At 39.5% G+C, this 15,223-nt stretch overlaps 1 protein-coding gene and 1 long non-coding RNA gene across 7 annotated transcripts in view; one reads left to right on the forward strand and one right to left on the reverse strand.

Annotated features, from left to right (window-relative positions):
- The window catches only part of LOC103475846 (uncharacterized), a 29,761-nt gene extending 20,728 nt beyond the window's left edge, over positions 1–9,033 (reverse strand). The window contains exon 1 of one of the 2 annotated variants that reach the window (XR_014090956.1): positions 7,058–9,033. This is a non-coding gene — a long non-coding RNA (uncharacterized LOC103475846). The remainder of the gene's footprint in view (positions 1–7,057) is intronic. The other variant, XR_014090955.1, reaches the window with a different exon arrangement.
- Positions 1–15,223, forward strand: part of dlg4a (discs, large homolog 4a (Drosophila)) — a 94,877-nt gene that overhangs the window by 11,897 nt on the left and 67,757 nt on the right. The window contains exon 1 of one of the 5 annotated variants that reach the window (XM_081615790.1): positions 6,181–6,400. The exons of 2 other annotated variants lie outside the window; for them this stretch is intronic. In XM_081615790.1, coding sequence (XP_081471916.1) covers positions 6,320–6,400 — 81 coding nt within the window. In that variant the 5' untranslated portion in view covers positions 6,181–6,319. Of the gene's footprint in view, positions 1–6,180; positions 6,401–12,099; positions 12,206–15,223 lie in introns of those variants that run through there. 2 more of the 5 variants (XM_081615789.1, XM_008427764.3) reach the window with 2 other exon arrangements.

Genomic DNA, 15,223 nt, shown 5'->3' on the forward strand with positions numbered 1-15,223 from the left:
ACAGATACCTGGAGAAACATCCAACAACTCAGACCAGAGCGCAGTCCTAGGAACGGCTAAGATACTGTGAAGAGCCCTCAGTCTGCATCTCAAAAGTAGACTTGAGATGCAGAGCCATCCGGGGGATGGGTGAGAGAGTAGATTATATATAAAATATTCCATAGGTGTCACTGACACCTTAAACTTGAAGACCTAATGTTTCTGTTCCAGAAGATAATACTCAATATTAAGATCTTTTTTTTCTTGCCAGTTTATGTAATTTTCTGCTCCTTCCTACACTAAAAAAACCTTTGACAAAAAAACCCAATAAACTGCAACATATTATACCAGTGACTCGCAGAGGAGTGATATTACATAACACTTAGAACAGGAATATTAGGGCATATCAGCTTTGAAGAGACGTCACAGGATTTATATTTGGTTGTGAGCTTGACGGTATCTTTAACTTTCTTTCCTCGTTTGGCAATGAGTCAGAGACGGATGGTTTTATGTTTCGGAGGACAGAACAAGTAAAGCGCACAAAATCTGATCCCATCTCTGTTTTCTAAAAACATTCAGTTGAAAATTTTGTTTGTGTGAGAACAAGGTTATGGAGCACATTTTTACAGCATTTATATTTTTCAGCCCTGTTTAACTTGTTTCTCTTTCATTATCACTCCTCTTCTTGTTGCCACCTTCATTCCACTCCTCGGCACTCACATTTCCAATTCCTGTAAAAAAATATATATATTTGTCCTCTTTGCCTCCTTCACCTCCTTAATCCCTCACTCTGTCGTCTCTTCTAGACTCTTCCGTCCTTTATCTCATTTTACCTTTTTTTTCCCTTCTCACTTGCTTTCTCCCTTCTCTCCACTCAATACTTACCTTCTGCTCTCCTCTTCAGCACTTTCCAGCCTTCTCCAGTTAGTGCTTCTTCTTATGAATTATACATTCTCCAAGATGTATTCAAAGTCAGCAGCCTTTGCACATCTTACTGGCTTCATGTATGGCTACATTCTCTTTAGTTGAGTGGATTTTGGTCCGTTGGGTTTGTTTTTATCTTCAGTTGCCAGTCAACTAATATGAATATTTATTTCTCCAGAATATGTTGTTGTGTGCATATGAGGGTGAGAAAGCTTATGGCTGCTGCATCTAAGACTTTTCAACAAGAAGTGAAGCTAAAACCCTTCGCTCAGCCTTCTAGGAGTGTGCAACGCTACATGTACAATTTGCAGTGAGTCAGGATTAGTGATCCAGTAGTGAGCTCAAATGATCCCCATTCAAGGGCACGGGCGTCCATCAGGCCTGTACATGAAGCCACAGAGACACTGATCCTGTCAAGTTACTCTAGGGGCAGAGTGAGAGGAGGATGGGATACCCCCAAAGCAAGTTTGGTGGCATTAACACTTTTGTTGGACAATAGAAAATTGCTTAGTGGATAAAAAGAGATGAAACGTACTCTGCAAAAGAACAAATACTGTATGAACTTTATATTTTGCTGAATTACAACCACAAACGTCCACAACTCCAAAACTTCAGACATTTAGGAAATGAAAGGAAAAGGATACATGTACATTTATTATTATTATTATTATTATTATTATTATTATTATTTTATTTTATTATTTTTTTTTTTTTGCTAGGAAAATCTGAAAAATGTGCATTTGTATTAACTGACACTCCAAACCTCCAAGTTTTGGTCCATTCTTATTTAAGTTAGGTTCGATTAAGAACATCAGTCTTCAAGTATTGTTTCAAATCTTTAATTAGATTTAGGTCTAGACTTTGACAGGGCCATTCTGCCAGATGGGTGTGTTTTGATGTAAACCCATTTATGTTCTGGCTGTTTAGGGTTTGTGAAGGTGAACCTTCATCCCAGTCACAAGCTTTTTGCAGCTTTTAACAAATTTTCCTCTAGAAATTCCCTGTGTTTATTGAGCTCCACCACTTTCCGATCAGCTATGAAAAAAATCCTGTTGACATTGTAAAGTATGCAATTAATAGAAACATAAAGAACAACAATAAAAACACTTCTACATGTAGTTTTCACACTTACCTCACTATAAATTGGTACAGTACCAAGAAGATATTAACTAATAGACTAATTTCCAGATTAAAAGTCACTACTTTTTCCACATATGAATTTTTACCAATGAGTTTTGAAAGGCTGCAATGCTGCGTGATGAACAGGACAGAACAAGTTCAACAGTCCAACTTAGAAATGCAAATTTATTTGCTAGCTCTGAACCAGTAAAGAATACTTAAATGCACCAGTAGTTTCACATGTTTGGTCAAGCTTGCAAAAACAACGCAACTTTAACTTTAATTGGCTTAGTTATTGCAATTAGGTACAATAAATAATAAAGAAACCGAAACTGACAAAAACAATAGGTTGACAACTTTGGTCAACAAGTAATAATATGTTTCAAATGGTTGAGAAAGTTCAATTAGGAATTCTAAATACGATGTAAAATAAATAATAAAGCATAAAGTTGCTCAGAGCACACAGCACAGAATTAGACTGAGTAGCCCTGCCTTTATGGATCAAGCACATTGTCACGACACCCGAGCTACAATTTTTTTTCAAAATTCATTAGAAGCAAAAGGTGCTTCTAATGGCTTTCTTTCAATAACAGCTTTGCTCTTATCATATTTGGTCTTTAGTCATACCGAAATGCAGGCAGAACCAGAGGCAGGGAGGTCAAGTGAGTTTTTAATGACTAAAAATAAAGATTTACTTTGCTGGCATGAAGATGTCGGAGTACGGAACCAGTTGTGAGGGTAACAGAAGAATCGAGCAATGAACAATGAACAAAGGAGAGTAAATTACAAGGAAAGGGTGATGAATAATGACACTGGATCCAAGTGAGTTTGATCAGTGCGAATGTGGAAGAGCTGTGGCAGAGTGAAAGCAAGGAGACTGAGGGAGGCAGACAAATAAACACAGATAATACTCAGGGAACTGAACTAAAACACAAAATGATATATAATATAAAGCCTAACAAGGCAAAATGCACAGCAGGAAGAACACAAGAAAGAAGTAACTAAACATAATACCCCAATACAAAACTAATGACCACAGAAAAAATGAACTGAATGGCCATAACTCCCCCAAGAAATGATCAGAAACAAATACATGAAAGCCAATAAACAAACACCAGTGAATCATGACAATTATTGCCATAGTTCTATGAAATAGATAAAAAAAAATAAAATCGCACTATCTTCTTCTTTATATAACGCTGCTTCATAGAGGTTTGTGGCATAAAATCCCAATCCAGAACCTTAAAATTTGTGACATGTGGCAAAATATAAAAAAGCTCATAGTATGACTACTTTAGCAAGCTCTCATAAATCTCCCAAATCCTAATTTCTTTTTTCTGTCAGTGTAGCCTCTTTCTTTTGAAGAAACATTGAAAATTACCAATGTTGTAAATTATTTCCCTGCTTCTTTAACTGCATATTGCACCACTCACCCACACGTTCTGCCTCTTTCTGAGAAAGAAAGGCACACCTACATGATCAGACAGAATCCACACACACGGTGTCGTGCTCCTGCACAAGTGGCTTCTGTGCTGTTGTGCATTGTAACTGCAACCTTGTTTGAAGAATACTGTGTGACGCTGCTGCGACACCAAAGGTGTAAAACTCAAGGAACCTTCATTGTTGAGAATGTTGTTAAAGCACTAAACACCTCATAACTTTATCATGTTGGTGGTGGCTGAGTCAGAAAGACATCGTTTCCCACACAAATGCTCATCAATATTCTCATTTCACCAACTTAGACTTGCAGAACTAACAGAGGGGCTTGCTGTATGTTTTTGCCACAAGTAAATGTTTTAGTTTATTCATTATACCAGTCATCCCACCAGGCATATGAGCCAGCGAGGCAGTTGTTAGGAGCTTTTCTTTGTCAAATGTACACAACTCAATCTGTTCTCCACATTGCCTCATTGGTATTTTTTGCTTCAAAGCCACTCCATGAGGAACGTTTAAATAATTTGAGGACACAATGGTTACAAGAATGTTATCTTTACTCTATTTCTAATTTTAAAGGTTTTTACTTACCCTTTTCTACAGCCGTCGTTGTAATCAGTGTATGTTACTTCAAGACATAAGCAAATTTCAGTAAAAATTGTGGCATGCTTTTATAATCGGCCCTTTTTTTCTGGTGGTCCTAAATAAAATCCAGCTCAACCAATTGCCCAAAAGTCAGTTTAGATTCTAGAAAAATATCTTAATCTTTACAGCTTTAAATATGTTCAAGTCCAGGGACAGTCCAATACTTCATTTAAAAGAAAAAAAATGTTTTCCACAAGCCATCAGGAAGATACTGCAAACATGAAGAAGAAGAAGTTGGTCTGGTCAGATAAGACCAAATTTGAACATTTTGTCCCATGTCATTGGGGGCAGAAAACAAAGAAGGGATAAAAAAAAAATTATTGGAGATAAATTAAGGGCATAATGGAATCAATCAATCAATCAATCAATCCATCCATCCATCCATCCATCCATCCATCCATCCATCCATCCATCCATCCATCCATCCATCCATCCATCCATCCATCCATCCATCCTCTGCCGCTTATCATACGTCGGGCCGCGGAGGCAGCAACTTCAGAAGGGAGGCCCAGACTTCCCTCTCCCCAGCCACTTCTTCCAGCTCCTCCAGGGGAATCCCAAGGCATTCCCAGGCCAGCCGAGAGACATAGTCCCTCCAACGTGTCCTGGGTCTTCCCCGAGGCCTCCTCCCAGTGGGACGTGCCCGGAACACCTCACCAGGGAGGCGCCCAGGAGGCATCCTGACCAGAGGCCCGAGCCACCTCAACTGGCTCCTCTCGACGTGGAGGAGCAGTGCCTCTACTTTGAGTCCCTCCCAGATGACTGAGCTTCTCACCCTATCTCTAAGGGAGAGCCCAGCCACCCTGCGGAGGAAACCCGTTTCGGCCGCTTGTACCTGTGATCTCGTTCTTTCGGTCATGACCCAAAGCTCATGACCATAGATGAGGGTGGGAACGTAGGCCGGCCGGTAAATCGAGAGTTTCGCTTTTTGACTCAGCTCTCTCTTCACCACGACGGGCCAGTACATCGCCCGCTTCGCGGCAGACGCTGCCCCAATCCGCCAGTCGATCTCCCGTTCCCTTCCTCCCTCGTTCGTGAACAAGATCCCCAGATACTCAAACTCCTCCACTTGAGGCAGGACGACCCCCCTGACCCGGAGAAGGCACTCTACCCTTTTCCGGCTCAAGACCATGGCCTCAGATTTGGAGGCACTGAGCCTCATCCCGACCGCTTCACACTCGGCCGCGAACAGTTCCAGCAAGAGCTGCAGATCACGATCTGATGAAGCAAACAGGACCACATCATCTGCAAAAAGCAGAGATGCGATCCTAAGGCCACCAAGACGGATCCCCTCAACACCTCGGCTGCGCCTTGAAATTCTGTCCATGAAAGTAATGAACAGAATCGGTGACAAAGGGCAACCTTGTCGGAGTCCAACTCTCACCGGAAACAAGCCCGACTTACTGCCGGCAATGCAGACCAGACTCTGACACCGGTCATACAGGGACCTGACAGCTGTATCAAAGGGCGGGCCCTTTGATACAGGGGTATCCCATACTCCAGGAGAACCCCCAACAAGGCCCCCCTGGGGACACGGTCGAACGCCTTCTCCAAGTCCACAAAACTTGGTTAATACCAATTAACCAGGTCTTGAAAGGCTTTGGATTGGGGAAGAAGTTCACTAAGGAGCATGAATGCTTTTTAAACATTGTATGCTTTTCAAGATGAATGCTCAACATAACTCATGTATCATTCCTGTTAAGCAATAGCAAAGTAAAGAAATCCTCCTTCTGGTAGTGGTGGGAAGATTAACCGGTTTGCAATGAGCAACTAACATGCGCCTGCGCGATAAGAATACATTGGTAAGGCAGCTTTAAATTTCTTTGAATTATAATGAAAAATCTAATTACACCTGATTTTACCTCATTGTATCGGTTATAGTAATGCAAAAATAAATAAATAAATAAATAATGCAATAAAACAAAACAAATTATTGACCAAACAGCGCTTCTTGTAGACCGCAAAGCAGTGTCGCCAACCGTCACAAGATGAAGATGTGCGGGCAGGTGCGCGTACGTGATCACAACTAGCAAAGATGGCGGAGTCAGCGGAACCGATACATTCACCTCCACACTGTAAATCTAAGGTTTGGCAACACTATGAATTTTATACGAGAAACGGACATCTTGATAAGGCAAATGCGATTTGTAAAGTGTGCCACGCTGCTGTCAAATACACTGGAACCAGGACTAACTTTATAACTCACTTTAAACGGCACATGGAATCGTGGAGATACCAATCAGTTCACCGTCTTCAGAGGCAGATTCACGTCGTTCATCTTCCTTCAGTTCCACACATGGTGAGACCAGCATTTCATCATTTTTCAGCGGACAATTGGCTAATATTATTCCAATCCTGCAAAAGCCATAATAGATGCTTTGGACCCTTTGCATGTTATTGCTTACGTATGGAAATTTCGCGCATGCGCATAACGCTGGGCGGAAAAAGACTATTCTTTTATATGCCATCCATAGCCGCACTGCCGCGGTACAAGTTGGTTAACTAACTGAAACCTGGAGAAATAGGTATTAATTCAGTGCAGTGTGCCACAGCAAAAGTGAAAGGCAACGCAGAAAACTGGAAAAATAACTCAAAACCTCTGATATTTCTCGCTCTCTGTGTTGGCTATGCTACGCAGACTCGTTGCTATAGCAACTGACAACGCTGCCACAAACTCAAACATTTCACACTCAAAAATTGACATATTTTTGTAAAGATCCCTTATCTAAAATGGCAATTCATTAATAAATTGTTACAATATGAATTTCTTCATTCATTTTCATTAATGAAACATTATGTATACAAAACAAGTTAATTTAAATCTAGATTCATCGATGACGAGGAAGTAAATCTAATTGAACCCCTGGTTGATGAGGAGGAATCTTAAAAGTATCTGATCGTAGTTTGTGGATCTAGATGTGTATATCGGATAGAGATCAGAGATTCCCATCCCTACCTTCTAGGAGATCATGTTGAAAACGGATCCGACTGAGAATCTTATCAAATGTTTTGGCTGTCAGCAGAGCTGTGCTTTCTGAAACTGTCCATATGACAGGTGACACTTTAGATCCATCATGGGTGGTTTAGGCTGGCGATTTTGTCATCCCAAATTGAGTGAAGCTACTAATGGTGTAAATATGAGCCTGCAGGACAAGAAATATAACTAACTGTTGTGGTGCTTGTGTCAACAGAACAATAAATAATCAAAATCTGAAGCAGTGAAAAGAATTATGAAAAACTTTCATACTGCCAGAGCTGTTTTGAGATTCTTTTGACTAGAACTGTGACTCTCCATTTCAAACAATACAGGTGTTTATTGTGCCTACCGGCTGCTATGTGTCATGATTTCTATATCTGAGGTTCTAGAAAGAAGAGAAAGGTAAAAGAGAAGTACACTGACAAATATGAAGCTGCTGCTGATATTATCAATTAGAAAAGGATTTGCATTGCTTTTGTAAACGGATTTTCATAAACCAGAGCAGGTCTTCTTTTTTGTCAATGCAGCACACAATGACACCTTGTGGCATGATATTAAAACTACAGCTCAGGAGCTCATGACAACCTTGCTCAGAGGGATTGTCACGTTTCAGTTGCTGGTGTCATCCATGTAAACGGTTTACTACCTGAGCGCAGGTTTACGCTGCTTTAGGACTAACTGGGTCTGTGTTCACTAGAGACATCGTTGTCTGTGCCCTCGTAGGTGAAAGGCTTTCATGTGACTGATATGTTGCATCAGTTCTTCATTCTCAGGAGCCGAAAGATTTCCAGACAATTCAGAGTATGAGTCACTTTTGAATTATTTGCTTTATGTTCAGCACCCATCTGTGGCTTCCAGTCTGAAAATTATTAAAATGACGATGAGCAAAGCAATGCCAGCTGACGTCAGCATGGAGAAAAATCCAAATGTGCTCACACTTAACACAGTTAAGCACTAGCACTGATGTTTAGTGTGACTTGTTTGTCTCTGGCTTTGTATCTTCATGTTCCTCTTATAGGTGATGTCAGTTGCCAAGCAACCAAGCAATCAGGGCCCGATTGTTGCCATGACAACATGGCAGGGGTATCATCATGGAGAGAATGGAGATGAAAGGAGGAAGGGAGGATTCAGAGATGAGAGAAAAAGGGAGAGATGGGGAGATATAGAGAGAGTCCTGGCATTGAGGGGTGTTGATAATGTGAGGCCCACAGCGTGAAGGTAGGAGGGTGACCTCTGTGGAGGTGGTGGGGAAGGATGCTCATGAATAAGGAGAACGGAAAATAAGCACTGGGGCCTGTGTGGTTGGATCGGTGAGCTACGCAGTGTTTGACACTGTTCTGACGGGCTTTGTCCCAGATGGAAATGTCACGATGTGCTCCAATAGTCTCCAGTTACTGTCAGAGAAGCTGATGCTGAAGCCACAGCTCGGTGTGTCGCTGAGGTCCAGAGGGCTTTGGGCCTAACGTCTGTAGGTGTCATCATCCATCTATCACACAACAGCAGCGCACTGTAAAACAGTCAAATGGGGTCATGCTGCATTTAGTCTGTTTGTCCCCTCACACAACCAAACTTTCCCCTTGAAACAGCAGAAAATGCTAAGTAACTGCAGACAAATTAAACCATTAAAACAATAATCAATTGAGGTAGGAATGATAACAGGCATACAAAAAATGGTTTCTTTTGCCTTTAGGCTTTTTTACAGTACACTAAATAAAAGTGTTTCAATAAATCTCCCCTGAGCAAAGTACTCAAATTTTGTTTGTGGCATAAATAAAACCAGAATGGTGGGCTAAACAAATTAAATGAGAGAAAAGGGAACCTATTAAAAGGCACATTCAATTCTCAAAAGTAAGATATTTTACGGATTTCACAACCCCATGAAATTAGAAAATCTCATTATAAAATTAATGAAAACGAACATGGTGTCACCTTGACTAAAGTAACTTGCAAAACTTTATTTCCCCTTCAAATTTTTGCGTTTTTATGCTACAATCACAAACCTCAAAATATTTATTTGGGATTTTATGTGATAGACCATTTCAAAATAGGCCATTATTTTCACAAGCCTTTTAAAGGAAATGCCTCTACCAAACTAATTTTTTGTGTTCATTCTTTTTTGTAAAATAGATCAAGTTGAATCAGATTGGATGATGGTGAAAACATGGCAAACATTTTAGATTTTAGTTAAATATTTTTTAAAACGGTGTATAAATTTACACAATTTTGTCTCAATCTCAAAGTGACCAAAGATTGCTTTGGACACGCTAAACAGCTTCACCACACGAGCACCACACATTTCACATGCCTTGTATGTTCCACTTGTGCCCACATGTGCAACATACAGCAATGACAAAGTCAGAAATGACAAAGTAATAACACAAATTAACCACTTGCAACACTTTGCGAACACTTTGTCTGTACTAATGAAGATGTATTTAAATAGACATGTTGGATTCTTGAAACTGAAAGTGAACAAGGGGTTTGACCTACTTTCTAATTATTTCAACCTTTTATCGTCTGACGCTTATAGGCACTCGTAAAGCAACGAAATTTCAATTCAAGATGTTCAGCTGTTTCTGAAATATAAAGGCAGCTCCAGATCATCAAACTTCCACCAACATGCCTGATTTAACAAAAATAATAATGATTCTGAAAAGTTGTGTTAATGTTACAGCAATTGTACATTAAAAAAAAATCTAATTTGAAACATATTCCTAGGAATTTGTTTTGTAACTTTTACTAAAAAAAAAAATGTTTTTCACGTTTGTTAAAACTGCCACCATCCTGTGAGAAGTGCATACATGAGCATGACTGACAGCGCTAAGATCCTCCATACTCTGATTGGTTGCTTCTGATCGAGCTGGGTAGTTCTGTACTTAACAGTTTTGACAAATATGAAAAATATATACATATATATATATATATATATATATATATATATATATATATATATATATATAAAAAAAAAATAAAGTTAAACACCCAAGCGTTACTAAATTTCTAGTGTACAACATTTCTGATGAAGATAATGTTTGAATCACACTTATCTCCTAATTCTGGGGCTGACAGCTGCACACTGTATCTTCACAAGGTTACTGCTCCAAAGCCATGAACTGAATACAACACAAATATCCTAGACTGAGACATGAAGACCAGATACTTTTTTTTTTTTCAACAAACCGTTTCATGTCTAGAGGATAGAATAAGTAAGCTGAAAGATGTGCGCATTACGAAATAACATAATCAGATCTTTTTCTTCACCTGGTTAGCCCTGGGAGATTGCAGGGTCCTGCTGACAGCTGGGCTCGGTTCCACAGTCTCAGTGACCTCAACAGGGCAAAGGAGGTTAAAAAATAAATAAAAAAATAAGTGAGTGGTCTGAAAATAACATCTCAAGCTGGGTTGTTGACTCTGAAACCCCGTTTAAACAAAATATATAAATGCATACAGGATTTTCCTCTCGATTTCAATGTGATTTTATGTTAGACCTACAGAAACTACAAGACAATTAGGAAGAGGGAGAAAAAGGATAAACAGATTTTTTTTCTTGTATCAAATTAATCTGAAATTTGTGGTGTGCGTTGTTTTTAAAACTCCTGAGTCAAACCTTCATAGAAACATATTTTGCTGAAATTATGGCTGTTAGTCTTTATCAGAGACTGAAAGCTTTCCCCTGTTCATCTTTATAAGATCCCTCAAGCTCAGTCAGACTGGATGGACACATTTTGAAATCTTCCCACAGATTGTGGTAAATCTGAACTTTGGACCTTTAACACATGTAGAGTATGCATTACTCAAGTCATTCATTTTGCCATCAGCCCTGAACATCTCCACTATACCTGTTTGAAAAAGCCTGATCATGCTGCCATCATCATGTTTCATCATTGAGATTGGAACCTGCTGTTAGTTTTCTGCAGTAGTCTATTACATGTTGGCCAAAAATAAAACGTTCCTTCTCATGTTTGCTGTATTCCCTACATGGGAAAAGGCTTTCTTTTAACAATGTCTCTCTTCCAAATCAGTGGACTGCATGACTAATAGTTGCCTTGTCAACAGATTGTCGCACTGAAGCTGGGTATCTCTGCACCTCCCCCAGAGTTACCATGAACCTCTTATCTGCTTCTCTGATTTATGTTCTCCATGCCCACGTTGTCAGCTTAGGTGGGACAGTCATGTCTTGCTAGGTTTGAAGTGGTGTTGTACTTTTTTCACTTCCGGATGATAGATTGAACAGAACTCTGCAAGAATAATGTTTAAAGCCTGGAGTACTGTTTCTTTGTCCCTTTGCTTTCTCCTTGACCTGTCTGCTGTGTTCCTTGTTCATCATGGTGCTGTTTGTTCAGAAATGTTGCCTAATAAACCCCCGAGGCCTTCAGAGAGTAGCTGGATTTATACTGAGACCAAATGACACACAGGTGGACTGCACTGAAGTGTATTTAGAGGCATCAAAGCTAAGAGAGCACTATCTTCAAATATCGGTAAAATAAATACAAAAATTTGTTTTGGTAGCATTAGGAAATGTGAAAGAGTTCAAGGGGCTGTAAACACATTTGCAATGCCCAAGAAATCAAAAATAATAATTACAAAGAGTTTTGAAAATGTATTGTATTGTGCCAACATGAAGTGCCTCATCAATGTATGATTGTTTGAGTGTTTGTGTGACAGTGCTTCAGTGAGGAAGCGAAGGGAGAAAAAAAAAATCTTGGAAAAGAAAATACTACCGAAGGTTGATTCATTGTCTGTACGACTCCTTTTCTTGTCCCTCCCTCACTCACCGGCGGTGGCAAACATATTTTATGAGTCACGATTGGAGCAGACTGGCCATCCTGTCTTTTCAGAAAAACGTCTTTAACGTCAACACACATCCAACACCAACTACTCTGGCTTCTAGGAAAACTCTCTTTTCGTCTGGTATGACCCCCTCCCTCCCCATCTTCCTGTCTACCCTCTCTCCCTCCTCCCTCTTTTTTTATTTCCTCTTCCCCTTCCCCAGCCTCTCATCCCCTCTCTCTCTCTCTTTCTCCCCATCCCTCTCCTCCTTTACTGCGGGTGTCTGGGAGGCTGTTTTTCCTCTGTCTCTTGCTCATGAAGGGCCGCACTAAGCTCCCTTCGCTCTGCCCGTGTGTGGTAGGTAAAATCACCTCTGCGTTTGTGTCGTCTTTCCTTCTGCCATCACTCATTTGCCGCCTCTGTTTTGCATGTTAGCTCAAAGTCTGCTAGTCGCTCTGGCAGATTTAAGGGAGCTTAATATCTACATCAGAGCGCGTTGCATGGAACATGCCCATAATTTGCTCCACTGTCATAGATACGTGTGAAATATGTGTGTGAGGATTCTGGTTTTGCTTTCATTGTACATGTGCTCTGTGTAAGGTTAAATCATCCACTCTGAGTGTTGCGTATGAACATGGCCTGGCACATGTGGTGCTGTTTAAGGGTGCATGTTCAGAAAAGCATATAGAGTGAAACTCTACGAGACTTGTTGATCGTATCATTACACATTTGTAGTTTTATTCTCTTATTTAATAGCTTACTTTTTTAAGATATTTGAAAATAATTCGTATAACTATGCATCACCATCCATCAGAGGACACAAGGACACTGGACTAGCATCCTTATAAGAATAGAAAAATCCTTCATAAAAAATGTTATTATTATTTTGCTAAAGATTCTGCTGATCTTTAAGTATCGACTAAAAAGGTATTTTAATCTTCTATAGTCGAAGATTACAGAAGTTGCACAGTTGTACAATTGTAAACTGCACAACGCACAGAAGGATGAACGCACAGAAGGAAGTCCAAAAGTCCTCCTGTTTTAATTAGCCGAGACGACTTCTTAATGCAACTCAACAACCAGAAATCACTGTCAGTGTCATAGTATGTTTATAATTGTGGAAATTTGTGTTTACATGACTGAAAAGACTTTCAAACTACCGAGCAATTGTTTTGTACGGTAACCTGTGGAATAAATTTTTTAAAACTTATTTTAATTTAGAAATTTGAGACAATTTTATTTTCCATTCACTTCATGGTAAGACTCAACAGTTAGACACACTGTTTTAGGTACACCTTACTAGGACAGTGTTGGCTGCCCTTCAGAACGACGCTAGTTCTGCATGAGTGATTCAACACATGGTGAGAAACATTCCTCTGAGATTTTGGTCCATATCGGCTTGATGTCATTGCTTTATTCGTCCTGAGTCGTCTACTGCACATCTACGGTGTTCCATGATGTCACCGGATTGAGATTTAGTGATTACAGAGACAATTGAATTACAGTGGACTCATTGTCACATAGCTAGCTTGCGATTATTTGAAATTTGTGATGTAGAAGTAACCATCTGATGGATAAACTATGGTCAATTAGTACTTAAGAGCACAAAGTGTTCCAAAAGAAAATATCCCTTACCAGTGGTGGTTCTGGCACGTATGGTACCCAGAGTAAACTCCTGCTTTTGTTGCCATCAATCTATTAAAACGAGAAACTCTGGAAAAGGGATAAAATTCCTTAATTTATATTCATTAGTTAATAGTGGAGCAGCTGGTAGCAGTTTTCTTGCAGCACGAAGGTCCGGGGTTCAGATCCTGACCTGAAGGATTTCCGCGTCAAGTTTGCATGTTCTTCCCGTGCATGCATGGTTTCGCTCTGAATATTCTGGCTTTCTCCCACTATCCAAAAGCATGACTGCCAGGTTAATTGTTTTCTTAATTGCCTTTAGGTATGAATGTGTGTAGTGTAGTTGTTTGTCTCGAGTGTCTTTGTGTTGCCCTATGACATACTGGCAACCTGTCCCCACTGTATGCGCCTCTTGCCCTGTAAAACTGGATTTAGGCACCAAATCCCTCACAAGTGGGCAAATGTGGATGGCTGCATTATTCAGCGAGAAAAAATTGTGGCAGAATTAGTTGCACCACATATTTTTTTGACTTCTTGGAACTTTTAATTAGTGATCCGTTACTTCTAGATTTATTGGGGTACAAATATTACGTGACATGGAGGCCAATTTTTCTTACCCATCTTTAACATAAAAAAGACGAGAGAAATACTTTTTTTCAGTGTACTTCTGCAAAACATTAAATAAAATCAATATATAACTAAGCTTATATATATGAACAAGTGGTATAATAAAAAAATTTAAAAGCACTTTAAAACCTCAAGTTCTGTCAGGCAAACCATTCTAGATCTGACTAACATAGCAACGTTGCATTATCATCTAACATGGTTCACCACAAACCTCAGTGCAACTCCAGGAAGCTTTTAGGGTTTCAAATGGGTTGTTGTGAGCATGGGAAACTAAACACTGAGCTTTGTCGGACTGATCCAGAGATTTAATCGAGAAAAATAAAGATGACTTATCGAAAACATTTCTTTATATGACGTTTGACACCTTGTGTTACGTAATGGTGTGAGATTACATGAAGCCGCTTATATCTCAGAGAAAGATGAAGCAGGAATATGAAAGCATGGAGATATTCTGATTACTTGCCTTGAAAAGTCTCACCTGACCCAACAATCCTCTGTCAGCCACAGGAAATGATTGACCTGCATTAGTTTGAAAACTGAATGACAGAGTGTAAAAACACACGTTGACTTAAACAGCTTTTAAAAACTTTTCAGCTCATAAACTAGAAAAACAAGGCTCAGAGATTTAAGAAGCACATTTTTGATGGCCCAGGCTATGCTGATAAATTGATCAAATAAGAATGTAATGGCAAGAGAGCATTAGCAACCACTGCAGTAGCAACTATTTTATATAGATTTGATGAGATTTCTGAGGGTCTTTCAGACTTTGGGCACCTTTATTATGCTATATTGACTTAATCAAAGAAATAGGTAAAGTTGTGTTGCTTTAACCACTGAATGTAGCTAAGATCACCACTGTTAAGAATTTCATTAAACATGTTTTTGGTATCTTTTTAAAATCATTAAACAAATGGATCAAGCCATTCTACTTTTTGACTTCCATTTTCATATTAAAATAAGCTATTTTAAATGTGTTGGTTTCAGAGAGGGCTCTTGAGTTGGCCAATATGGCTCACTGCCATGGGTGGCATGGCACAGAGAATACTAGAAGTACACTAGACAGTGAACAAAGATCCTTTAAATCAGTTATGCAAAGATTTATGAAATGTATTCGGTTTTGGATTT

This window comes from Poecilia reticulata, chromosome 14 (genome assembly GCF_904066995.2).
Source record: "Poecilia reticulata chromosome 14, P_reticulata-male-v2, whole genome shotgun sequence".
Lineage (NCBI taxonomy): Eukaryota > Metazoa > Chordata > Actinopteri > Cyprinodontiformes > Poeciliidae > Poecilia > Poecilia reticulata.